The sequence below is a fragment of the Salmo salar genome, chromosome 19 (assembly GCF_965601325.2).
Source record: "Salmo salar chromosome 19, fSalSal1, whole genome shotgun sequence".
Classification (NCBI taxonomy): Eukaryota; Metazoa; Chordata; class Actinopteri; order Salmoniformes; family Salmonidae; genus Salmo; species Salmo salar.
Genome location: NC_138309.1, coordinates 43805347 through 43827218, shown reverse-complemented (window position 1 = coordinate 43827218; position 21872 = coordinate 43805347). Strand labels below are relative to the sequence as shown.

Here is a 21872-nt window from a genome sequence, read left to right as displayed (position 1 = left end):
ACATGGTTTCATTTTTATTCATAAAGTGCATAGTCAAGTTTTGGTACGTGTTTAAATTACATGACATTTCCACCTACTCTAAAATGCATTCAGTGAGACGGTAAAGTAATGCCTCATTACCTTCCCTTTCAGTCATTTAGCAGGTGCCCAGACAATTTAGTGCATTAATCTTAACGTAGCAAGGTCATATAATACAGTCATATAATTAAAGTACAGGTTTGACTCAAGCAGCTGTCAGCAAAGTCAGTGTCAGTAAGAAAAGACTAGAAGCAAGTATTTAAAACAAATGTTGATCTGAAAATGTGGTCGGATGCGTCATGGAGAGTGTGACGCAGTGTCGGGCCTCCGGAGGCCAGTACAGAGGCCAAATTGAGCTGTGTACAGCATCGCCGTGTGCCTCATTTTGTAACAGTGCGGTGGGCTCCGTGTAGCTCCGCGTTGACGGTAAGTGAGGGCGGGAGGTCCTGCATGAACACAAACTCACTCCCTTGACAACTAATAACATTCTGCACTGGGGGGAAGATTAATGTTAGGACATAGACAAACACTATTCAGGAGACACTTCCACACGTGATCACCAGGTGGCAGTCTAGGTGCAGAGCTAAGCCTGGGTAATTACTCTGCTGTGTCTAAGGTCATTAAGGTGATCAGTCAGGTTTGTTCAATGGCCTTTTGTTTTGAGTTTAGCCATGATTTTTGTAGTTTTATTTTTAGCGGGCTAGTTATTGGTTTCGTAACAATACTACACTAGATATAGAATTGTTTTCCTCATCGACTTTTGTAAAGTAGGCTTTTTGAAGGCTGCTTAGTGTTTATCCCATCATAATTCAAATTGAAAGTACTGTATTCGGGACACTACATTGAGACCATATACAATTACACTACTGTAAGCAACATTTGTCATTTAGCAGATGCTCTTATCCAGAGCGACTTATGGTTACCGTATGCTTTCCAGTCAAAACAGTTTGGGTATATATTATGAACATTTTGTGATGGTTTGGTCTTCCGCAGGGTTCGGTGATTGGTCAACAGTACTACACCTAGTAGGAGTGGGAACATGAAGTCATTCAACGAGAGACTACTAGTTTTCATGCACATTTTTTCATTTCAGAAATATTGCACCAAACATCTTAGCTAGATGTAAAATAGCTGCGACTAAGACCAAAAACGTCATAATTAATGACAGATTTCTTGAGTTAGATTCATTTGGACTATTTTGAGGAAGTGTTCCTAGCTATGTTGTTGCTACGGTGGATCAAGAGAGACAAACGGTAATATTGCAGTTTTTTTTTCTTGTTTTTCAAGCGAAGGTCTTTAGGGAGTATGCGAGCACAGATAGTCGCCATGCCTACCCGAGTTCTGCGAGGAGCAAACCGAACCTACGTATGCGGATGCCTTTACATTAAGTGCATAGATAGGTGAGACAACCACATATCACAGTCACAGTTAGTGCATTCATCTGACCTAAGACAGGGATTTGTTTTACTAGGAATAAATGTCAGGAATTGTGAAAAACTGAGTTTAAATGTATTTGGCTAAGGTGTATGTAAACTTCCAACTTCAACTGTACATACATATACATGCTTATATATACATATACATACATCCAGGCTGTCAAACACGTGGTTGATACCATTCCACGGACTCCATTCCATCCATTACTATAAGCTGTCCTCCCCTCAGCAGCCTCCACTGTAGCCTAGTAAGGATTCCGCTTCATACGGATTGCTACAGAATCCAAAGGCATAGAATGTGATAGGAACATGGGAGATGTTTCACAAACCTTCTGCTATGTTCCATTTTAGTTTGGTTGCTGTCAAATAAAATAATCCTACTACTAATAAGGCCAGGATTCAATCTGATTGCGCTTTGTCGGCTATGCACCTTTAAAAGGCATTCATGTAAGACCACTTCAACGGTAAATGCTGCATACATTATGTCCTCTCAATCGGAAATGACCTTTAAATAGCACATAGCCTAGCCGACAAAGCGGGATCGGATTGAATACAGGCCTTAAGCTGCTTGCCACACTTTCTGTTCTTTGGATGACCAGATTTGAAGTGAATCAGTATCACTTGTTTAAAAATATACACAAACAGTTGAGAATCATGTTTGGGTTATGTCAGTTATGTTTGGGTTATGTCAGTTATGTTTGGGTTATGTTACTTATGTTTGGGCTATGTTACTTATGTTTGGGCTATGTTACTTATGTTTGGGTTATGTTACTTATGTTTGGGTTATGTTACTTATGTTTGGGTTATGTTACTTATGTTTGGGCTATGTTACTTATGTTTGGGTTATGTTAGTTATGTTTGGGCTATGTTACTTATGTTTGGGTTATGTTACTTATGTTTGGGTTATGTCAGTTATGTTTGGGTTATGTTACTTATGTTTGGGTTATGTCAGTTATGTTTGGGTTATGTTACTTATGTTTGGGCTATGTTACTTATGTTTGGGTTATGTCAGTTATGTTTGGGTTATGTTACTTATGTTTGGGTTATGTCAGTTATGTTTGGGTTATGTTATGTTTGGGTTATGTCAGTTATGTTTGGGTTATGTTATGTTTGGGTTATGTCAGTTATGTTTGGGTTATGTCAGTTATGTTTGGGTTATGTCAGTTATGTTTGGGTTATGTTACTTATGTTTGGGTTATGTCAGTTATGTTTGGGTTATGTTACTTATGTTTGGGTTATGTCAGTTATGTTTGGGTTATGTTATGTTTGGGTTATGTCAGTTATGTTTGGGTTATGTCAGTTATGTTTGGGTTATGTCAGTTATGTTTGGGTTATGCATGCTCCCCACAGGGGGCTATTTTAGACTATGGCTCTGAAGAGGAATGAGAAGGATGCTCCCAGAGCCAAACCCAGGGACAGGAAGAAGGCCATGATGGCACCAGCCGTCTCTGCCTCATGAGGAGCAACTAATCTGGAAAGAAAGAAAGAAAGAGAGAGAGAGAGAGAGAGAGAGAGAGAGAGGAGAAAAAGAAAGAGAAGGAGAGAGAAGAGAAAGGAGAGAGTGAGAGAGAGAGAGAGGGGGATCAGGTATGGCCTGGGTGGCTGTGTGTTTCTGCTGTCTGGCCAACTCCTTATGGAAATGTCATGCAGAACATGGCTTGACCACGCCAATGGAGCAGTAGGCAAAAGCACAAACAGATCTGGGACCAGGCTACAGACAGGTCTGGGACCAGGCTACAATCAGGTCTGGGACCAGGCTACAGACAGGTCTGGGACCAGGCTACAAACAAGTCTGCGACCAGGCTACAAACAATTCTGGGACCAGGCTACAAACAATTCTGGGACCAGGCTACAAACAGATCTGGGACCAACCTACTGTGGTAATACTTTAGGTGCAGGCTGTGAAACAGGGAGATATTTTTCTCTTGCAATAAATTACACCTTACGCAAATGCTTAGCTTGTACCGTGTGTATTGTGCCTCCTAACATTGTTGAAGAAAGGTTAGTGTAGGCCTAAATCACGCTGCATATTACACTGCTCAAAAAAATAAAGGGAACACTAAAATAACATCCTAGATCTGAATGAATGAAATAATCTTATTAAATACTTTTTTCTTTACATAGTTGAATGTGCTGACAACAAAATCACACAAAAATAATCAATGGAAATCCAATTTATCAACCCATGGAGGTCTGGATTTGGAGTCACACTCGAAATTAAAGTGGAAAACCACACTACAGGCTGATCCAACTTTGATGTCATGTCCTTAAAACAAGTCACAATGAGGCTCAGTAGTGTGTGTGGCCTTCACGTGCCTGTATGACCTCCCTACAACGCCTGGGCATGCTCCTGATGAGGTGGCGGATGGTCTCCTGAGGGATCTCCTCTCAGACCTGGACTAAAGCATCCGCCAACTCCTGGACAGTCTGTGGTGCAACGTGGCGTTGGTGGATGGAGCGAGACATGATGTCCCAGATGTGCTCAATTGGATTCAGGTCTGGGGAACGGGCGGGCGGGCCAGTCCATAGCATCAATGCCTTCCTCTTGCAGGAACTGCTGACACACTCCAGCCACATGAGGTCTAGCATGGTCTTGCATTAGGAGGAACCCAGGGCCAACCGCACCAGCATATGGTCTCACAAGGGGTCTGAGGATCTCATCTCGGTACCTAATGGCAGTCAGGCTACCTCTGGCTACCTCTGCGGCCCCCCAAAGAAATGCCACCCCACACCATGACTGACCCACCGCCAAACCGGTCATGCTGGAGGATGTTGCAGGCAGCAGAATGTTCTCCACGGCGTCTCCAGACTGTCACGTCTGTCACATGTGCTCAGTGTGAACATGCTTTCATCTGTGAAGAGCACAGGGCGCCAGTGGCGAATTTGCCAATCTTGGTGTTCTCTGGCAAATGCCAAACGTCCTGCACGGTGTTGGGCTGTAAGCACAACCCCCCCACCTGTGGACGTCGGGCCCTCATACCACCCTCATGGAGTCTGTTTCTGACCGTTTGAGCAGACACATGCACATTTGTGCCCTGCTGGAGGTCATTTTGCAGGGCTCTGGCAGTGCTCCTCCTTGCACAAAGGCGGAGGTAGTGGTCCTGGTGCTGGGTTGTTGCCCTCCTACGGCCTCCTCCACGTCTCCTGATGTACTGGCCTGTCTCCTGGTAGCGCCTCCATGCTCTGGACACTACGCTGACAGACACAGCAAACCTTCTTGCCACAGCTCGCATTGATGTGCCATCCTGGATGAGCTGCACTACCTGAGCCACTTGTGTGGGTTGTTGACTCCGTCTCATGCTACCACTAGAGTGAAAGCACCGCCAGCATTCAAAAGTGACCAAAACATCAGCCAGGAAGCATAGGAACTGAGAAGTGGTCTGTGGTCACCACCTGCAGAACCACTCCTTTATTGGGGGTGTCTTGCTAATTGCCTATAATTTCCACCTGTTGTCTATTCCATTTGCACAACAGCATGTGACATTTATTGTCAATCAGTGTTGCTTCCTAAGTGGACAGTTTGATTTCACAGAAGTGTGATTGACTTGGAGTTACATTGTGTTGTTTAAGTGTTCCCTTTATTTTTTGAGCAGTATATAATTTTACTCATCCCATCTATGTCAAATGTTAGTTAGCATTGCAAACGGTTAGTTCAACTACGTGTGTGTCATTGTGAGAGGAAAATGTCGCCCTGTAGGCTACCTTGAAAGTTTCAAATCTATCTGGGTTTTTGCCCAGGCGAAGGAGGCAAGTGGTCTTACTTGGGCCCGAAGCACATGCAGAGGCTGGCCAGGTATCCACTGGAGAAGGCGAAGAGGATCATGAAGACGACGAACCAGGCATCGTGTTGAAAGACGACAGGCAGATTGTAGCGGGGCTGAACGTTGCACAGCATGAAGAGAGGCACAAAGATCACACGGGCTACCATAAAAATGGGCACCAGTTTGCTGTCCTTCCCAGGCTGAAAGTGGATGGCAGAGAAAGAGACATAGCACATGCACATTCAATTAAATGCCATAGTGCTAAGGCTAAGGGATAGTACTAAGGCTAAGTGATAGTGCTGAGGCTAAGGGATAGTGCTAAGTCGTAGTGCTAAGGCTAAGTGCCAAGGCTAAGGGATAGTGCTAAGGCTAAGGGATAGTACTAAGGCTAAGGGATAGTGGTAAGGCTAAGGGATAGTACTAAGGCTAAGGGATAGTACTAAGGCTAAGGGATAGTGCCAAGGCTAAGGGATAGTGCTAAGGCTAAGGGATAGTGCTAAGGGATAGTGGTAAGGCTAAGGGATAGTACTAAGGCTAAGGGATAGTACTAAGGCTAAGGGATAGTGCTAAGGCTAAGGGATAGTGGTAAGGCTAAGTTGTAGTGCCAAGGCTAAGGGATAGTGCCAAGGCTAAGTGATAAGTGCTTTATTCGATAGAAGATGATGACTTAAATTCACATTCGATAAAAACATTGATTAATAAAATGTTACTGCCGTGTTTGTTTTAATGAAACCGGTTGTAAAATGAATAGAAACTGGATTGATACATGCATCACATTCACAACGTCACCACAAGATAAGTAGTTAAGATGCAAAAGGTATTTATCTTAAATTCAGTGTAGTTCAAAGTTTACTTGTATTTTTTTGTCTCTTAAAATGCCAGTAAAGGCTTATGTTTAACCTCTACTGTTCTGTTCGTATGAGCTGGAATCCTTAGTTCACAATATCCACAATTCAAGTAAGTATCAGTTAGTTTCAGGCATATTCATTGAAATGAGCCAATTTCTTCCATTCTGTATCATGTGTATTGTTGCTGACTTACCCACATGCACACAGCTGTAAGGCTTCTCCCAGCCCAGTCGCTCAGGTTAAAGAGCAGGAAACAACACACAGGGATGAAGTACATCTCTGAGAGGAGAGGGTAACGTACAATAACACACATTACCAGTGAATATGGTCATTTTTTTTGTAAAGGCTTGTAAATGAAAAGTATATAAGTATACCGTAAAATGAACACATAAACCATGCTCTTGGTATAGATATTCATACACACAGACACACACACACACACCCCAGGCGCCTCCATTAGCGACGGTAGACTTGACATCCACTGTGACAGCAGGGTAGACACCGATGGTGACGGTGAAGGCGAAACATACAGAGAGAGCCAGGACCCAGATCTACAGTCAATGGGTCAAGAAGAAAGTACTTTAGATCACCTATTTGGAGAGTTGGGACGATAGAAATCGAATGGTTGGGACATTGAGGTTTCTGCATTATGATGCATCAGCATTTATTTACATTTACATTTACGTCATTTAGCAGACGCTCTTATCCAGAGCGACTTACAAATGTATATATAACACTACAACATTCTATGGCAGCCATGTTAGTGCCACATTCAAAATAAATGGGGAATATTTCAACAATGCTACGTAATTTAATGTTTTGAATTAGAACGATATTACACATTCTAAATATACAGTTGAAGTCGGAAGTTTACATACACTTGATTTTAAGAATGTGAAATGTCAGAATAATAGTAGAGAGAATTCTTTATTTCAGCTTTTATTTCTTCCATCACATTCCCAGTGGGTCAGAACTTCACATACACTCAATTAGTATTTGGTAGCATTGCCTTTAAATGGTTTAACTTGGGTCAAACGTTTTGGGTAGCTTTCCACAAGCTTCCCACAATAAGTTGGGTGAATTTTGGCCCATTCCTCCTGACAGAGCTGGTGTAACTGAGTCAGGTTTGTAGGCCTCCTTGCTCCCACATGCTTTTTCAGTTCTGCCCACACATTTTCTATAGGATTGAGGTGAGGGCTTTGTGATGGCCACTCCAATACCTTGACTTTGTTGTCCTTAAGCCATTTTGCCACAACTTTCAAAGTATGCTTGGGGTCATTGTCCATTTGGAAGACCCATTTGCGACCAAGCTTTAACTTCCTGACTGATGTCTTGAGATGTTGCTTCAATATATCCACATAATTTCCCCTCCTCATGATGCCATCTATTTTAAGTGCACCAGTCCCTCCTGCAGCACTAGCGTGACTAGCGAAGACTCCAGCCCCCTAAATGGAAACTCTTAACCAGTTTTTGAGCCAGATGTCCCCTCCACTTCTGAAATTATAAAGATGCGACCACCTGCGAAATCGTGATTTGTCCAAATGATGAAGTAATGAAAAATCCGGTCACCGGAACAAAGTTCCTTGTATTTCTCAATGAAAAAATGTCTTCATAATATCTGCACGCAGACGCATACAGACGCTTTAAATTGTCACTTAGTCTGTTGACAGACGCAACGATAACATACATTATGTTACGTCCGTTTGTCCACGACAGATTCATTCAACCCAGGAGAAAGAGAAGGATAGAGAGCAGTATGCGGGTAGGTATAGTGAAGAATATCAAACGTGTGATTGAAGGTGACTTTAGTTTAGGGATCTACTTTCTAAGTCATGGAAAAACGAGTATTTAAAAAATATTTATTACTATAGTGGGTTTCTAATTAATTTTAAACACCTACAGTATATAAAAAGTGTATTGGTTTTCATTGTTTTTCCAATTCAGAAAGTTAATTGAAATTCATGATTATTTTTTTTTTAAATACCCAAACTCATAATATGCTATGAAAGTGACTGGTCATTCGTCATGCTGGAGACAGCTAAATTAACTTGTCATTTTTATCGATTAGCGATAAGTATCTGCAAATGTGTCTCTAAAAATGATGTAATGTCGTGTTTTGTATGTGCTTTTAAAGCGCAGTAACGATTTTCAGTTCATCAATAGAATTTCAATTAATCTCCTGAATTGTTTTAGGTCGGGATTTAATCCGTGGTGTAACAAACTTTTTAATTTACAGTTGATGTGCAGAGTTACAACATGTGCAGAGTTTACCATGAATGCGATCTCCGTGAACATCTGAGAAAATGTCTTTAATTAAAAGCCTCATTGTGGGCTGTCTAGGGTCCTCTAAAGCGAGCCATGGTTTGAATTCCGGCCTCAATCTAAAAATAATTATGGCATACCTTCTTGAAGATGGTCAACATGGACATGGTTTGTTCCTCTTCTCCTTGTTTGAGAACTGTTGTAGTCGCTGCAGCATTTTCTGAAGGGATAAGGAATGAGGCTATCCAATACATTGCTTTCATGATCATTAAAATTGGTAGCCTAATACAAATGTTTGAATAAAAATATATTCAACAAGTGTCCAAGTTTATGCATGGCTTGGATTTACCTATCTATACATAAAACATGACAACTATCTTTCTCTTATTTCTACATATCTGACAAAACATAAATGGCTGTCATTTTACCTTCCAGCCTGTTCACCTCCTTACTAAGCCTGTTTCCACTTTGTCTCTTGTTGTAATATTGGTAGAACTCCTAAGGTAAGGTTCAGAACAACACGAAATTACAATCAATTATCTGACACTGTCTGGGGATGTTAACGAAACAGAAGAGATTAACAGGAATGGCTGGAATGGAGGTATTACATATATTTGACATTTATACACTGGTAAATTAATATGTGATGAATGAAAAGGGGACGAGTATTATGAATTATTAGTTGTATTATGAAGTATTAGTTGTATTATGAAGTATTAGTTGCATTATGAAATATTAGTTGTATTATGAAGTATTAGTTGCATTATGAAGTATTAGTTGTATTTTGAAGTATTAGTTGTATTAGTTGTATTATGAAGTATTAGTTGCATTATGAAGTATTAGTTGTATTATGAAGTATTTGTTTTATTAGTTGTATTAGTTGTATTATGAAGTATTAGTTGCATTATGAAGTATTAGTTGTATTGTGAAGTATTAGTTGCATTATGACGCCAGGACAGCGGAGTCAATCACCACCTTCCGGAGACACCTGAAACCCCACCTCTTCAAGGAATACCTAGGATAGCATAAAGTAATCCTTCTAACCCCCCTTAAAGGACTTAGATGCACTATTGTAAAGTGGTTGTTCCACTGGATATCATAAGGTGAATGTACCAATTTGTAAGTCGCTCTGGATAAGAGTGTCTGCTAAATGACTTAAATGTAAATGTTAAATGTAAATTATGAAGTATTAGTTGCATTATGAAGTATTAGTTGTATTAGGAAGTATTAGTTTTATTAGGAAGTATTAGTTGCATTATGAAGTATTAGTTGTATTGTGAAGTATTAGTTGCATTATGAAGTATTAGTTGTATTAGCTGTATTATGAAGTTTAGTTGTATTATGAAGTATTAGTTTTATTATCATCGAGTAGCATCTCCTAACCCCATTTTTCAGTCAAATATATGTAATAATAACATTTTAAATCCAGAGTTTATTACCAGTTTAGGGAGGACCGCATAGGACATTATGGCCAATATGATCACTACACAGGCGGTGAGGAAGTATCCAAAAGCAACATCATTTAGTGCTGAGCCACCTATAGAGAGAGAGAGAGAGAGAGAGAGAGAGAGAGAGAGAGAGAGAGAGAGAGAGAGAGAGAGAGAGAGAGAGAGAGAGAGAGAATTAAAGCATTAGTAGTAAAAATGTAAAAACAGGTATTTTTTATGATTATATATATATCTGTAGATGTGTTAATTCTGAAATAAAAAGGTGTATCATCTCTCAGACGTACTTGCGATAGCACAGATCATGGAGAAGGCAGCGAAAGTGCCCGCCAGGCCTTGCCCACTCATTATGGGTGTGGTGTATTTGGCGGGCAGAAGGCCTGCCATGCCAAACAGACTGCCCTGCAGGATAGCTCCAAAGGCTGAAGAAAGGTTTTCAAAAAATAAATAAACACAGTCTATAACACCGAGTCCAGTCATACAAACATGAAGCTAACATTTAATATGCAGTTTGAGTGTTCAATAATCTTACTTCTCAGTCTAAAAATACATTTGGGTTACAGATAATTACTGTATTTGTCTTCTTGGCAGCTGAATGAATAAGAGCGTCTGCTAAGTCAGGGGTTTCCAAACTTTTTCACGGGGCTTCCCTTCCAGCACTGGGGAACATCCTGCGGTTTTCATCAAGGATCTCGCTGTACTTTGCTCCATTCATCTTTCCCTCGATCCTGACTAGTCTCCCAGTCCCTGCCGCTGAAAAACATTCCCACAGCATGATGCTGCCACTACCATGCTTCACTGTAAGGATGGTGGCAGGTTTCCTCCAGATGTGACGCTTGGCATTCAGGTCAAAGAGTTCAATCTTGGTTTCATCAGACCAGAGAATCTTGTTTCTCATGGTCTGAGAGTCTTTAGGTGACTTTTGTCAAACTCCAAGTGGGATGTTATGTGCCTTTTACTGAGCAGTGGCTTCCGTCTGGCCACTCTACCATAAAGGCCTGATTGGTGGAGTGCTGCAGAGATGGTTGTCCTTCTGGAAGGTTCTACCATCTCCACAGAGGAACTCTGGAGCTCTGTCAGAGTGACCATCGAGTTCTTGGTCACCTCCCTGACCAAGGCCCTTCTCCCCCGATTGCTCAGTTTGGCCCGGCAGCCAGCTCTAGAAAGAGTCTTGTTGGTTCCAAACTTCTTCCATTTAAGAATGATGGAGGCCACTGTGTTCTTGGCGATCTTCAACACTGCAGATATTTTTCAGTACTCTTCCCCAGATCTGTGCCTCAACACAATCCTGTCTCAGAGCTCTACAAACAATTCCTTCGACTTCATGGCTTGGTTTTTGCTCTGACATGCACTGTCAACTGTGGGACCTTATATAGACAGCTGTGTGCCTTTCCAAATCATGTTCAATCAATTGAATCTACCACAGGTGGACTCCAATCAAGTTGTAGAAACATCTCATGGATGATCAACATGAAAACAGGATTCACCTGAGCTCAATTTCGAGTCTCATAGCAAATGGTCTGAATACTTATGGAAATAAGGTATTTACCCGTGCCCTACCAGGGGGTGTGCCCCACAGTTTGGGAACCACTGTGTTAAATTAACAAAATGTCAAGTAAAGACAGACCACATTGAAGGGTGAGTGAGGTCTAATTGTGCTTTCAGGACAACTCAAAGGGAAAGAATTGACTGGTTAAAAAGAAGGAGGAAGGGGCCAAAACAAAAAAAGAGGCCGTAGGCTAAAGAAACTCACAGTTTATGATAACAATCTTGATCATGGTTAATGTGAAGAAAGGGACCGCGGCCATGTCTATTTTCACCATGATGGCCGTGATAAGAAACAGCACCAAAATCACCACCAGGCTGCCCATGATCCGGAACTTTTGAGGAATCCTGGGAGTTAGAGAGTCGGAGTCAAATAATCTGAGGTCAATCTTATGTTGATCAGAAGTGGGTCCTCTGCCTGGCTAGTGCACTTTTAACACTACTGAGCCGAGCTGGGCCAAGCTATACAATTACTATGATATTATCTTGTCCCCAAAAAACATGAAGATTTACCTTTTTGGAGTATTGCTTTAATGCATTAGGAAACTCAAGATATTGTGGGGCGGGTGGGGGTGACGTGGTGGGCTAACTAACCTGTGATGCAGGACTGAGTTGAGACAGGTGAATATCAGTAAAGGCACCATGGCACAAAGTGTCGATACGTTATTGTAACTGGCCTCCACAGGGCTACGGTCGTAGGGTTTGTTGGTTGATATTTGGGTGGGGTCTCTGAGACGGCTGGTAAAATACTGTAGAGAGACAAGAGGACAGACCTTCAATTTTAGTTCATTGCTAATGTGTGGCGAAAGTTCTGCAGCAACATGGCTGTCATGCATCACCCAGGTAGGTGCTATCCATTGGAAGTGGATGCAATACAATAATGTATCAAATATTATGTAAAGCACTTTGAGTACTTGAAAAAATGCTGTTAAAATTAATTATTCTAATGAATAGATAAGGGGGTATCAGTATCTCTGTGAATTATCACAAGATAATATCCAGACAATCTGGGAAGTAACACTTGAAAAATATTTGGAAAAGAAAACAGACTGAATACAGACTGAATACAGACGTCTCACTAAAAGCTCTGGCATTGTATTTCTGGAATGTATTCATTTATTGTTCAGTCTGAAAGTAGATGATGAGAACTAATGTTGTGCTCTACCATGGTGGCTGTCATGAAGAAGTTCCATGGCAGGAGAGTTCCTAAACCCAACATGAAAAAGATCAGCCACATGCCATTGTTTCTGTTGGATGACAGAGGAGAGGAAGCAACTGTTACCCGGTTTATTTGTGTAGTTAATGACAATTAATACTATATTAATTTACGTAGTATGTAGGCCCACTAAGAAATGACAAGGTGAAATGGTAATTACTTGACAGATATGATACTAAATTTGGGTTAAAAGTGGGCTCTCGAGTGGTGCAGCGGTCTAAGGCACTGCATTCCAGGTACTGTAGTGGGAGTCCCATAGGGTGGTGCACAATTGGCCGGGGTAGGCCATCATTGCAATTAAGAATTTGTTCTTTAACTAACTTGCCTCGTTAAATTAAACTGAGCAAATTCCAACATTTTCTGTAGGACAAGGTGTGGCCACTGGGGGGCATTAGATCCCGGACGCCTGGCTGACCTCAAGGTGAACTCTAACCACAGTCCCTAAAGAGTTATCTCTCAGAGGAGCTCATGACACACTTCCAATCCAAAGGCTAACCTAGCGGTTACATTACCATTTGGTGCATGTTACAATATAATTTGCCAGTAACCATAAAAAGAGGGACTAGCCAGAGTTTCACAGAAACTAGATACTGTATCTAAAACAGTTAAGATGTCAGGATAAAAAGTGAACACATAACAAAGCTACTAACTCACTTGTCTTCAGGCTCGTGGACATCCATAGTTTGGTTTTCAGTGATTACTGTCTTATCACCTTTTTCCCACAGCTCTGCGGCAAACCTGAAAACAAATGGGATGGATTGAAACACATCTCATGTATTTTTCCCCTTCAGTCATGTCGAAGGAATTACAACAAAACAAACTCAAATTATTGCAGAATTCAACCACTTCAGAAAAAACCAATGACCTAGACTAGATGGGTTTAGGGAATAACACTGGATAGAGGATTTACAATTCCTTCATTACAATCTGTAGGCTACTATTCATTCTGGTTATCTCATATTATTGCCCTCTTGTGGTTGTTAAGGATACATTTCTAAGTGTACATTTCTAAGTGTCCTTCACCATGGCTGAGTTTACACAGGCAGCCCAATTCTGATCATTTCCTCAATTATCTGATTGCTAAACAGACCAATAAGTAAACAAACAAAAAAATATCAGAATTGGGCTGCCTGTGTAAACACAGCCATAGGTGTTTCCCAAACTGTGGTAATGTTACAGTAGGCTATATGACCTGATCCAATGCCCAGAATTTCACAAGTGAACTTGGAAAGAATCTGTGATTGAGGATTTTCCTGATTGTAAGTCAGGACAAGATTGTCTCCTAAATGATCCACATGTAAATGTACAATTGTCGGTAGGCTACTATGTAGGCAATAGCAAAGAGAAAAGCAGATATGTCCTACAGTATTTAGACCCAATTTGATGAAGATATTGTACAAAAACACTGTTACTCTTCTTCACAAAATATGACCGAGGGTTCAAATGAGAACCACTTAGCTTGATCTCCAGCTGAAGATAAATACTCATAAAATGAAGGAACATTTGGAGAAAGATCCTTCTCGTGGAAAAACCCCCCCGGAAATTAAATACCCCAAAAATATGTTTTGTAGAATCCCACTTATTACATAACTAAGTGATATATTTAGTGTCAGCAATAAACCAAAAATAAATAAAAACCTAAATGAGCAAACCAACCGTAAATGTAGGCTAGTACTGAACGATTCATATCAATAGCAGTAGCAGGTGTATGAGGTGGCAGGTAGTCTAGTGGTTAGAGTGGAGGGATGGCAGGTAGACTAGTGGTTAGAGTGTAGGGATGGCAGGTAGACTAGTGGTTAGAGTGTAGGGATGGCAGGTAGCCTAGTGGTTAGAGTGTAGGGACGGCAGGTATACTAGTGGTTAGAGTGTAGGGTCGGCAGGTAGACTAGTGGTTAGAGTGTAGGGACGGCAGGTAGCCTAGTGGTTAGAGTGTAGGGGCGGCAGGTAGACTAGTGGTTAGAGTGTAGGGACGGCAGGTAGCCTAGTGGTTAGAGTGAAGGGGCGGCAGGTAGACTAGTGGTTAGAGTGTAGGGATGGCAGGTAGCCTAGTGGTTAGAGTGTAGGGGCGGCAGGTAGACTAGTGGTTAGAGTGTAGGGATGGCAGGTAGCCTAGTGGTTAGAGTGTAGGGACGGCAGGTATACTAGTGGTTAGAGTGTAGGGGCGGCAGGTAGACTAGTGGTTAGAGTGTAGGGGCGGCAGGTAGCCTAGTGGTTAGAGTGTAGGGACGGCAGGTAGCCTAGTGGTTAGAGTGTAGGGGGGCAGGTAGACTAGTGGTTAGAGTGTAGGGACGGCAGGTAGCCTAGTGGTTAGAGTGTAGGGGCGGCAGGTAGCCTTGTGGTTAGAGTGTAGGGACGGCAGGTAGCCTAGTGGTTAGAGTGTAGGGACGGCAGGTAGCCTAGTGGTTAGAGTGTAGGGACGGCAGGTAGCCTAGTGGTTAGAGTGTAGGGACGGCAGGTAGCCTAGTGGTTAGAGTGTAGGGACGGCAGGTAGCCTAGTGGTTAGAGTGTAGGGACGGCAGGTAGCCTAGTGGTTAGAGTGTAGGGACGGCAGGTAGCCTAGTGGTTAGAGTGTAGGGATGGCAGGTAGCCTAGTGGTTAGAGTGTAGGGACGGCAGGTAGCCTAGTGGTTAGAGTGTAGGGGGCGGCAGGTAGCCTAGTGGTTAGAGTGTAGGGACGGCAGGTAGCCTAGTGGTTAGAGTGTAGGGACGGCAGGTAGACTAGTGGTTAGAGTGTAGGGGCGACAGGTAGCCTAGTGGTTAGAGTGTAGGGACGGCAGGTAGCCTAGTGGTTAGAGTGTAGGGGGGCAGGTAGACTAGTGGTTAGAGTGTAGGGATGGCAGGTAGACTAGTGGTTAGAGTGTAGGGATGGCAGGTAGCCTAGTGGTTAGAGTGTAGGGACGGCAGGTATACTAGTGGTTAGAGTGTAGGGGCGGCAGGTAGACAAGTGGTTAGAGTGTAGGGACGGCAGGTAGCCTAGTGGTTAGAGTGAAGGGGCGGCAGGTAGACTAGTGGTTAGAGTGTAGGGATGGCAGGTAGCCTAGTGGTTAGAGTGTAGGGGCGGCAGGTAGACTAGTGGTTAGAGTGTAGGGATGGCAGGTAGCCTAGTGGTTAGAGTGTAGGGACGGCAGGTATACTAGTGGTTAGAGTGTAGGGGCGGCAGGTAGACTAGTGGTTAGAGTGTAGGGGCGGCAGGTAGCCTAGTGGTTAGAGTGTAGGGACGGCAGGTAGCCTAGTGGTTAGAGTGTAGGGGGGCAGGTAGACTAGTGGTTAGAGTGTAGGGACGGCAGGTAGCCTAGTGGTTAGAGTGTAGGGGCGGCAGGTAGCCTAGTGGTTAGAGTGTAGGGACGGCAGGTAGCCTAGTGGTTAGAGTGTAGGGACGGCAGGTAGCCTAGTGGTTAGAGTGTAGGGATGGCAGGTAGCCTAGTGGTTAGAGTGTAGGGACGGCAGGTAGCCTAGTGGTTAGAGTGTAGGGGGCGGCAGGTAGCCTAGTGGTTAGAGTGTAGGGACGGCAGGTAGCCTAGTGGTTAGAGTGTAGGGACGGCAGGTAGACTAGTGGTTAGAGTGTAGGGGCGACAGGTAGCCTAGTGGTTAGAGTGTAGGGACGGCAGGTAGCCTAGTGGTTAGAGTGTAGGGGGGCAGGTAGACTAGTGGTTAGAGTGTAGGGACGGCAGGTAGCCTAGTGGTTAGAGTGTAGGGGCGGCAGGTAGCCTAGTGGTTAGAGTGTAGGGGCGGCAGGTAGCCTAGTGGTTAGAGTGTAGGGACGGCAGGTAGCCTAGTGGTTAGAGTGTAGGGATGGCAGGTAGCCTAGTGATTAGAGTGTAGGGACGGCAGGTAGCCTAGTGGTTAGAGTGTAGGGGCGGCAGGTAGCTTAGTGGTTAGAGTGTAGGGACGGTAGGTTGCCTAGTGGTTAGAGTGTAGGGATGGCAGGTAGCCTAGTGGTTAGAGCGTTGGACTAGTAACTGAAAGGTTGCATGATTGAATCCCTGAGCTGACAAGGTACAAATCTGTCGTTCTGCCCCTGAACAAGGCAGTTAACCCACTGTTCCTAGGCCGTCATTGAAAATAAGAATTTGTTCTTAACTGACTTGCGTAGATAAATAAAAATGTAAGCTTTGAACTGAGTTTGCTGTAAAACCTTGCATGATTCAAAAGGGTTGGGTTGCTCATTTGAATTTCCTTTATTTTGGGCAATTGCCAACGCTAAAGGTAGCTTAGTTTTTATGTTTAAGAAAAATGCAAGCAAATACATGTCCATATAGCAAATAATACTTCGGCTACAGCAACAAACAAAAAAAAACAATGACAACTGCATTTTTTCAAATTGGCAGCTGCCTTATGCAATTATTTGCCTAAATGCGATCATAATCTGTCACCCAAAAGCGATTCTTAATGAACACTTTTAAAAAGCAAAAACATTTGGCAGGAGTCTGTAGCCTACCTTTGTTTAAACATAGAAGCTGGTAGAAATGAAACTCACGGCCCACGATAAACGGGTAGCCTACACTGTCTACAGTAACGCAGACAGTTTGACAAATTGGTGCGTTTTGACTAACTTTACTTTTTCCAGGGGACCTCTACATATATATATATAATAAACGTGTACCATTCACATTTAAGTTAAATTGTATGTAAAGGAAGATATGCAAGATAAACATAGGGCATCATAATTTAATTCAACCTCTATACAAAATAACATTTTGAATCCCTGATTGAGTCACAACAGTAAAATACAGAAATGAAAAGTATCAGTTCCGTTGTAGTATCATTAACTAGAGCTTTGTGCTGTTGCACCATATCGTTCCCAACGCAATATAACCTTTATTTGAGGACATATAACTGTTCTCTGTCACAATCCATCCTGTAAAAATAAATCACATCAAATAAATGTGATCTGGGGCAATACGTTACATTACAGTAGTACGTCTACATATACCCCGAGGAGAGGGAAATACCCAGTCAGTTGTACAACTGAACGCATTCAACTGAAATGTGTCTTCCGCATTTAACCCAACCCCTCTGAATCAGAGAGGTGCCATAATCGACATCCCCGTATTCGGCGCTAGGGGAACAATGGGTTAACTGCCTTGCTCAGGGGCAGAATTACACATTTTTACCTTGCGCACAGCGCCCTAAACTCCCAGTGTGTTTAAATTTGAATATTTATTTGCATGTAAATGGTATAAATTGAGTACCAACTAGAGGTCGACCGATTATGATTTTTCGACGCCGATACCGATAACGATTATTGGAGGACCAAAAAAGCCAATACCGATTAATCGGACGATTTTTTTGAAAATTGATTTATTTGTAATAATGACAATTACAACAATACTGAATGAACACTTATTTTAACTTAATATAATACATAAATACTATCAATTTAGCCTCAAATAAATAATGAAACATGTTCAATTTGGTTTAAATAATGCAAAAACAAAGTGTTGGAGAAGAAAGTAAAAGTGCAATATGTGCCATGTAAAAAAGCTAACGTTTAAGTTCCTTACTCAGAACATGAGAACATACGATTTGTATTTCATATACGTATTGGATGTTCTTATAGGCACTTTAGTATTGCCAGTGTAACAGTATAGCTTCCGTCTCTCTCCTCGCTCCTACCTGGGCTCGAACCAGGAACACATCGACAACAGCCACCCTCGAAGCAGTGTTACCCATGTAGAGCAAGGGGAACAACTACTCCAAGTCTCAGAGCGAGTGACGTTTGAAACGCTATTAGCGCGCACCCGCTAACTAGCTAACCATTTCACATCGGTTACACCAGCCTAATCTTGGGAGTTGATAGGCTTGAAGTCATAAACAGCGCAATGCTTGAAGAATTGCGAAGAGCTGCTGGCAAAACGCACGAAGGTGCTGTTTGAATGAATGCTTACAAACATGCTGCTGCCTACCATCGCTCAGTCAGACTGCTCTATCAAATATCAAATCATAGACTTAATTATAACATAATAACACACAGAAATACGAGCCTTTGGTCATTAATATGGTCGAATCCGGAAACTATCATTTCGAAAACTAAGCGTTTATTATTTCAGTGAAATACGGAACCGTTCCATATTTTATCTAACGGGTGGCATCCATAAGTCTAAATAGTCCTGTTACATTGCACAACCTTAAATGTTATGTCATAATTATGTACAATTCTGGCAAATTAATTACGGTCTTTGTTAGGAATAAATGGACTTCACACAGTTCGCAATGAGCCAGGCGGCCCAAACTGCTGCGTATACCCTGACTGCTTACACGGAACGCTAGAGAAGTGACACAAATTCATGTTAGCAGGCAATATTAACTAAATATGCAGGTTTAAAAATATATACTTGTGTTTTGATTTTAAAGAAAGGCATTGATGTTTATGGTTAGGTACATTGGTGCAACGACAGTGCTTTTTTCGCAAATGCGTTTGTTAAATCATCACCTGTTTGTCGAAGTAGGCTGTGATTCGATGAGAAATGAACAGGCACTGCATCGATTATACGCAACGCAGGACACGTTAGATAAACTAGTAATATCATCAACCATGTGCAGTTAACTAGGGATTATGTTAAGATGGATCATTTTTTATAAGATAAGTTTAATGCTAGCTAGCAATTTACCTTGGCTTCTTGCTGCCCTCACGTAACAGGTAGTCAGCCTGCCATGCAGGCTCCTCGTGGAGTGCAATGTGAGGCAGGTGGTTAGAGCGTTGGACTTGTAACCGGAAGGTTGCAAAAACGAATCCTCGAATCCCCCCTGAACAGTTAACCCCCGTTCCTAGGCCGTCATTGGAAATAAGAATGTGTTCTTAATCTGACTTGCCTAGTTAAATAAAGGTGTAAAAAAAAAAAAAAAAAACGGCAAATCGGTGGCCAAAAATACAGATTACCGATTGTTATGAAAACTTGAAATCAGCCATTCCGATTAATCGGTTGACCTCTAGTACCAACCCTCAGTAGAAATCAAACCAAGTTTAATTAGATCAGTTGAATACAGTGATCGGTGATCTTATCATGTGCAAGCCGTCATTATAAATAAGAATTTGTTCTTAACCGACTTGCCTAGTGAAATAAAGGTTAAATTAAAAAATCAAATGTGCTCATCTTGTTCACCTCATAGGCCACTAGACTAGCTAAGGCTTATTAATGTGATGAGAAATAAAGTGCCAATAGCCTTTTTTATCAATGTGGGGGTGAACAATGAGTATGTTTGTCTACAAATAATTGCAATTATGTTACTACATAATGATTTACTATCTATTTTAAACGCTAAAAAAAAAGACAGTAAATGGTGATTTGTGGAAACATTGATCAATCAGACGCCAAGACAAGACCGTCACATGCCCGGGCTCAGTAGTCAGCTGACTGTGAACAAAGACAGTAGAAGCTGTGTGATATAAACCAAGTCCTGCACAGCAGCGCTCAGACCTACACCCGAGATTCAAATCCACCCCGCACAACCAGAGGGATTTCAGACAGCTCCACCATGCTGTGCCTTGTTCTGTTTTTCGTCTCCGCAGGTAATATGATACAATGTAGACTGTATGATTAGTTACATCATTGTCACTTTGTTTCAAAGATGGCTAGTTAAAGTTGATGAGAGGTGAGTATCGAGGTTACTTTCGTTTCGTAAACAACAACACAGTAGACATTGCTTACTAACCAAGTAATTTAGCTTTGTCACTGATACATTTTTAAACCTATTCCTTCACTTTATGCACATTCAAGATGTGTAGTTAGTTAACTAGCTGATGTAGCAGCATTGACTTTGTAGTAGCTGGCTAACGTTGGCTAATCATTGTTGTTATGACGCTTCCTAGGAGGCAGCAAACTAGCTCAAGCGATGGCTATATTATATATCAGTCAAAAGTTTGGACACCTACTCATTTAAGGATTTAGCTTTATCTTTTACTATTTTCTACATTGTAGAATAATAGCGGAGACGTCAACTATGAAATAACACATGGAATCATGTAGTAACCCAACGTTTTTTTTAAACAAAATATTTTATGTTTTAGATTCTTCAAAGTAGCCACCCTTTGCCTTGACAGCTTGGCATTTTCTCAACCAGCTTCATGAGGTAGTCACCTGGAATGCATTTCAATTAACAGGTGTGCCTTGTTAATTTGTGGAATTTCTTTCCTTCGTAATGCATTTGAGCCAGTTAGTTGTGACAAGGTAGGTGTAGTATACAGAAGGTAGCCCTATTTGGTAGAAGACCAAGTCCATATTATGGCAAGAACAGCTCAAATAAGCAAAGAGAAATGACAGTCCATTACTTTAAGACATGAAAGTCAGTCAAGCCTGAAAAATGTAAAGAACTTTGAAAGTTTTTTCAAGTACAGTCGCAAAAACCCTCAAGAACTATGATGAAACTGTCTCTTATGAGGACTGCCACAGGAAAGGAAAACCCAGAGTTATCTCTGCTGCAGACGATAAATTCCCTAGAGTTACCAGCCTCAGAAATTGCAGCACAAATGAATGCTTCACAGAGTTCAAGTAACAGACACATCTCAACATCAACTGTTCATGGGAGACTGCGTGAATCAAGCTTTCATGGTCAAATTGCTACAAGGAAACCACTACTATAGGACATCAATAAGAAGAAGAGACTTGCTTGGGACAAGAAACATGAGCAATGGACATTAGACCAGTGGAAATCTGTCCTTTGGTCTGATGAGTCTGAATTTTTGGTTCCAACTCGCCGTGTCTTTGTGGTTTGTGCTTAGTGGGACGATCATTTGTTTTTCAACAGGACAATGACCCAACACACCTCCAGGGCTGTGGCAGTCCTCATGCTCGCTAATTTTAGCTCAGCCATTGGTGTGATGCATTTAGTTAAACATAGTATCTAGCTAGGCCAATGTATTTCTTACACCTGTTTTTTCTTACAGCTGTTTACATTGAGTCTGTACCCTCTCCTTTACGTGGAGCATCTTTTAGGGAAACAAGTATGGAACTGTTGTCCTCTCAAATCAATCTATCCCTAGTCTAACCTGTTTTCCTGTTCACTCTTTTTTTTTTTTTATTAAATTAATGTCATTTTAATGACTATGTATTCTTGATGTAGTCCATCCAGGTGCATGATAGATGGACCCATCTTTCTCATCTAAACAAATGCATTCATATCCTCATAGTTCTTTCGCCCAACTACATTCCTAATGCAGCAGTCCTAACAAATGATTGTTGAGACAAAATGGGGACAAAGTGTGTAGGACAAGTAAATCTTGGCGTGGGTAGTGAAAGCTAGTGTAGCTTTATTAGGAAGACGTTTTCAATTTCCTCTTATGTTCTGTTTCGCTTCACTTTTTGATCGTGCCGATTTTATTTCTGATTAGGTAATAGATGTTAG

The 21872-nt window shown here is 41.8% G+C and overlaps 2 protein-coding genes across 2 annotated transcripts in view; one reads left to right on the top strand and one right to left on the bottom strand.

Annotated features, from left to right (window-relative positions):
• Window positions 1–9: 9 nt before the first annotated feature.
• The window catches only part of LOC106578812 (equilibrative nucleoside transporter 1), a 22166-nt gene continuing 303 nt past the window's right edge, over window positions 10–21872 (bottom strand). Inside the window, exons 2-13 of the mRNA XM_014157986.3 lie at window positions 13186–13269; window positions 12481–12562; window positions 11910–12064; window positions 11524–11663; window positions 10058–10192; window positions 9765–9862; window positions 8754–8823; window positions 8466–8545; window positions 6506–6614; window positions 6257–6342; window positions 5216–5415; window positions 10–2925 (exon numbers count right to left, since the gene is read on the bottom strand). Coding sequence (XP_014013461.1) covers window positions 2814–2925; window positions 5216–5415; window positions 6257–6342; window positions 6506–6614; window positions 8466–8545; window positions 8754–8823; window positions 9765–9862; window positions 10058–10192; window positions 11524–11663; window positions 11910–12064; window positions 12481–12562; window positions 13186–13211 — 1293 coding nt within the window. The 5' untranslated portion in view covers window positions 13212–13269 and the 3' untranslated portion in view covers window positions 10–2813. The remainder of the gene's footprint in view (window positions 2926–5215; window positions 5416–6256; window positions 6343–6505; window positions 6615–8465; window positions 8546–8753; window positions 8824–9764; window positions 9863–10057; window positions 10193–11523; window positions 11664–11909; window positions 12065–12480; window positions 12563–13185; window positions 13270–21872) is intronic.
• psap (prosaposin) overlaps window positions 19843–21872 on the top strand; it is a 24571-nt gene continuing 22541 nt past the window's right edge. The window contains exon 1 of the mRNA XM_014157984.3: window positions 19843–20040. Within this exon, the coding sequence (XP_014013459.1) occupies window positions 20007–20040 (34 nt within the window). The 5' untranslated portion in view covers window positions 19843–20006. The remainder of the gene's footprint in view (window positions 20041–21872) is intronic.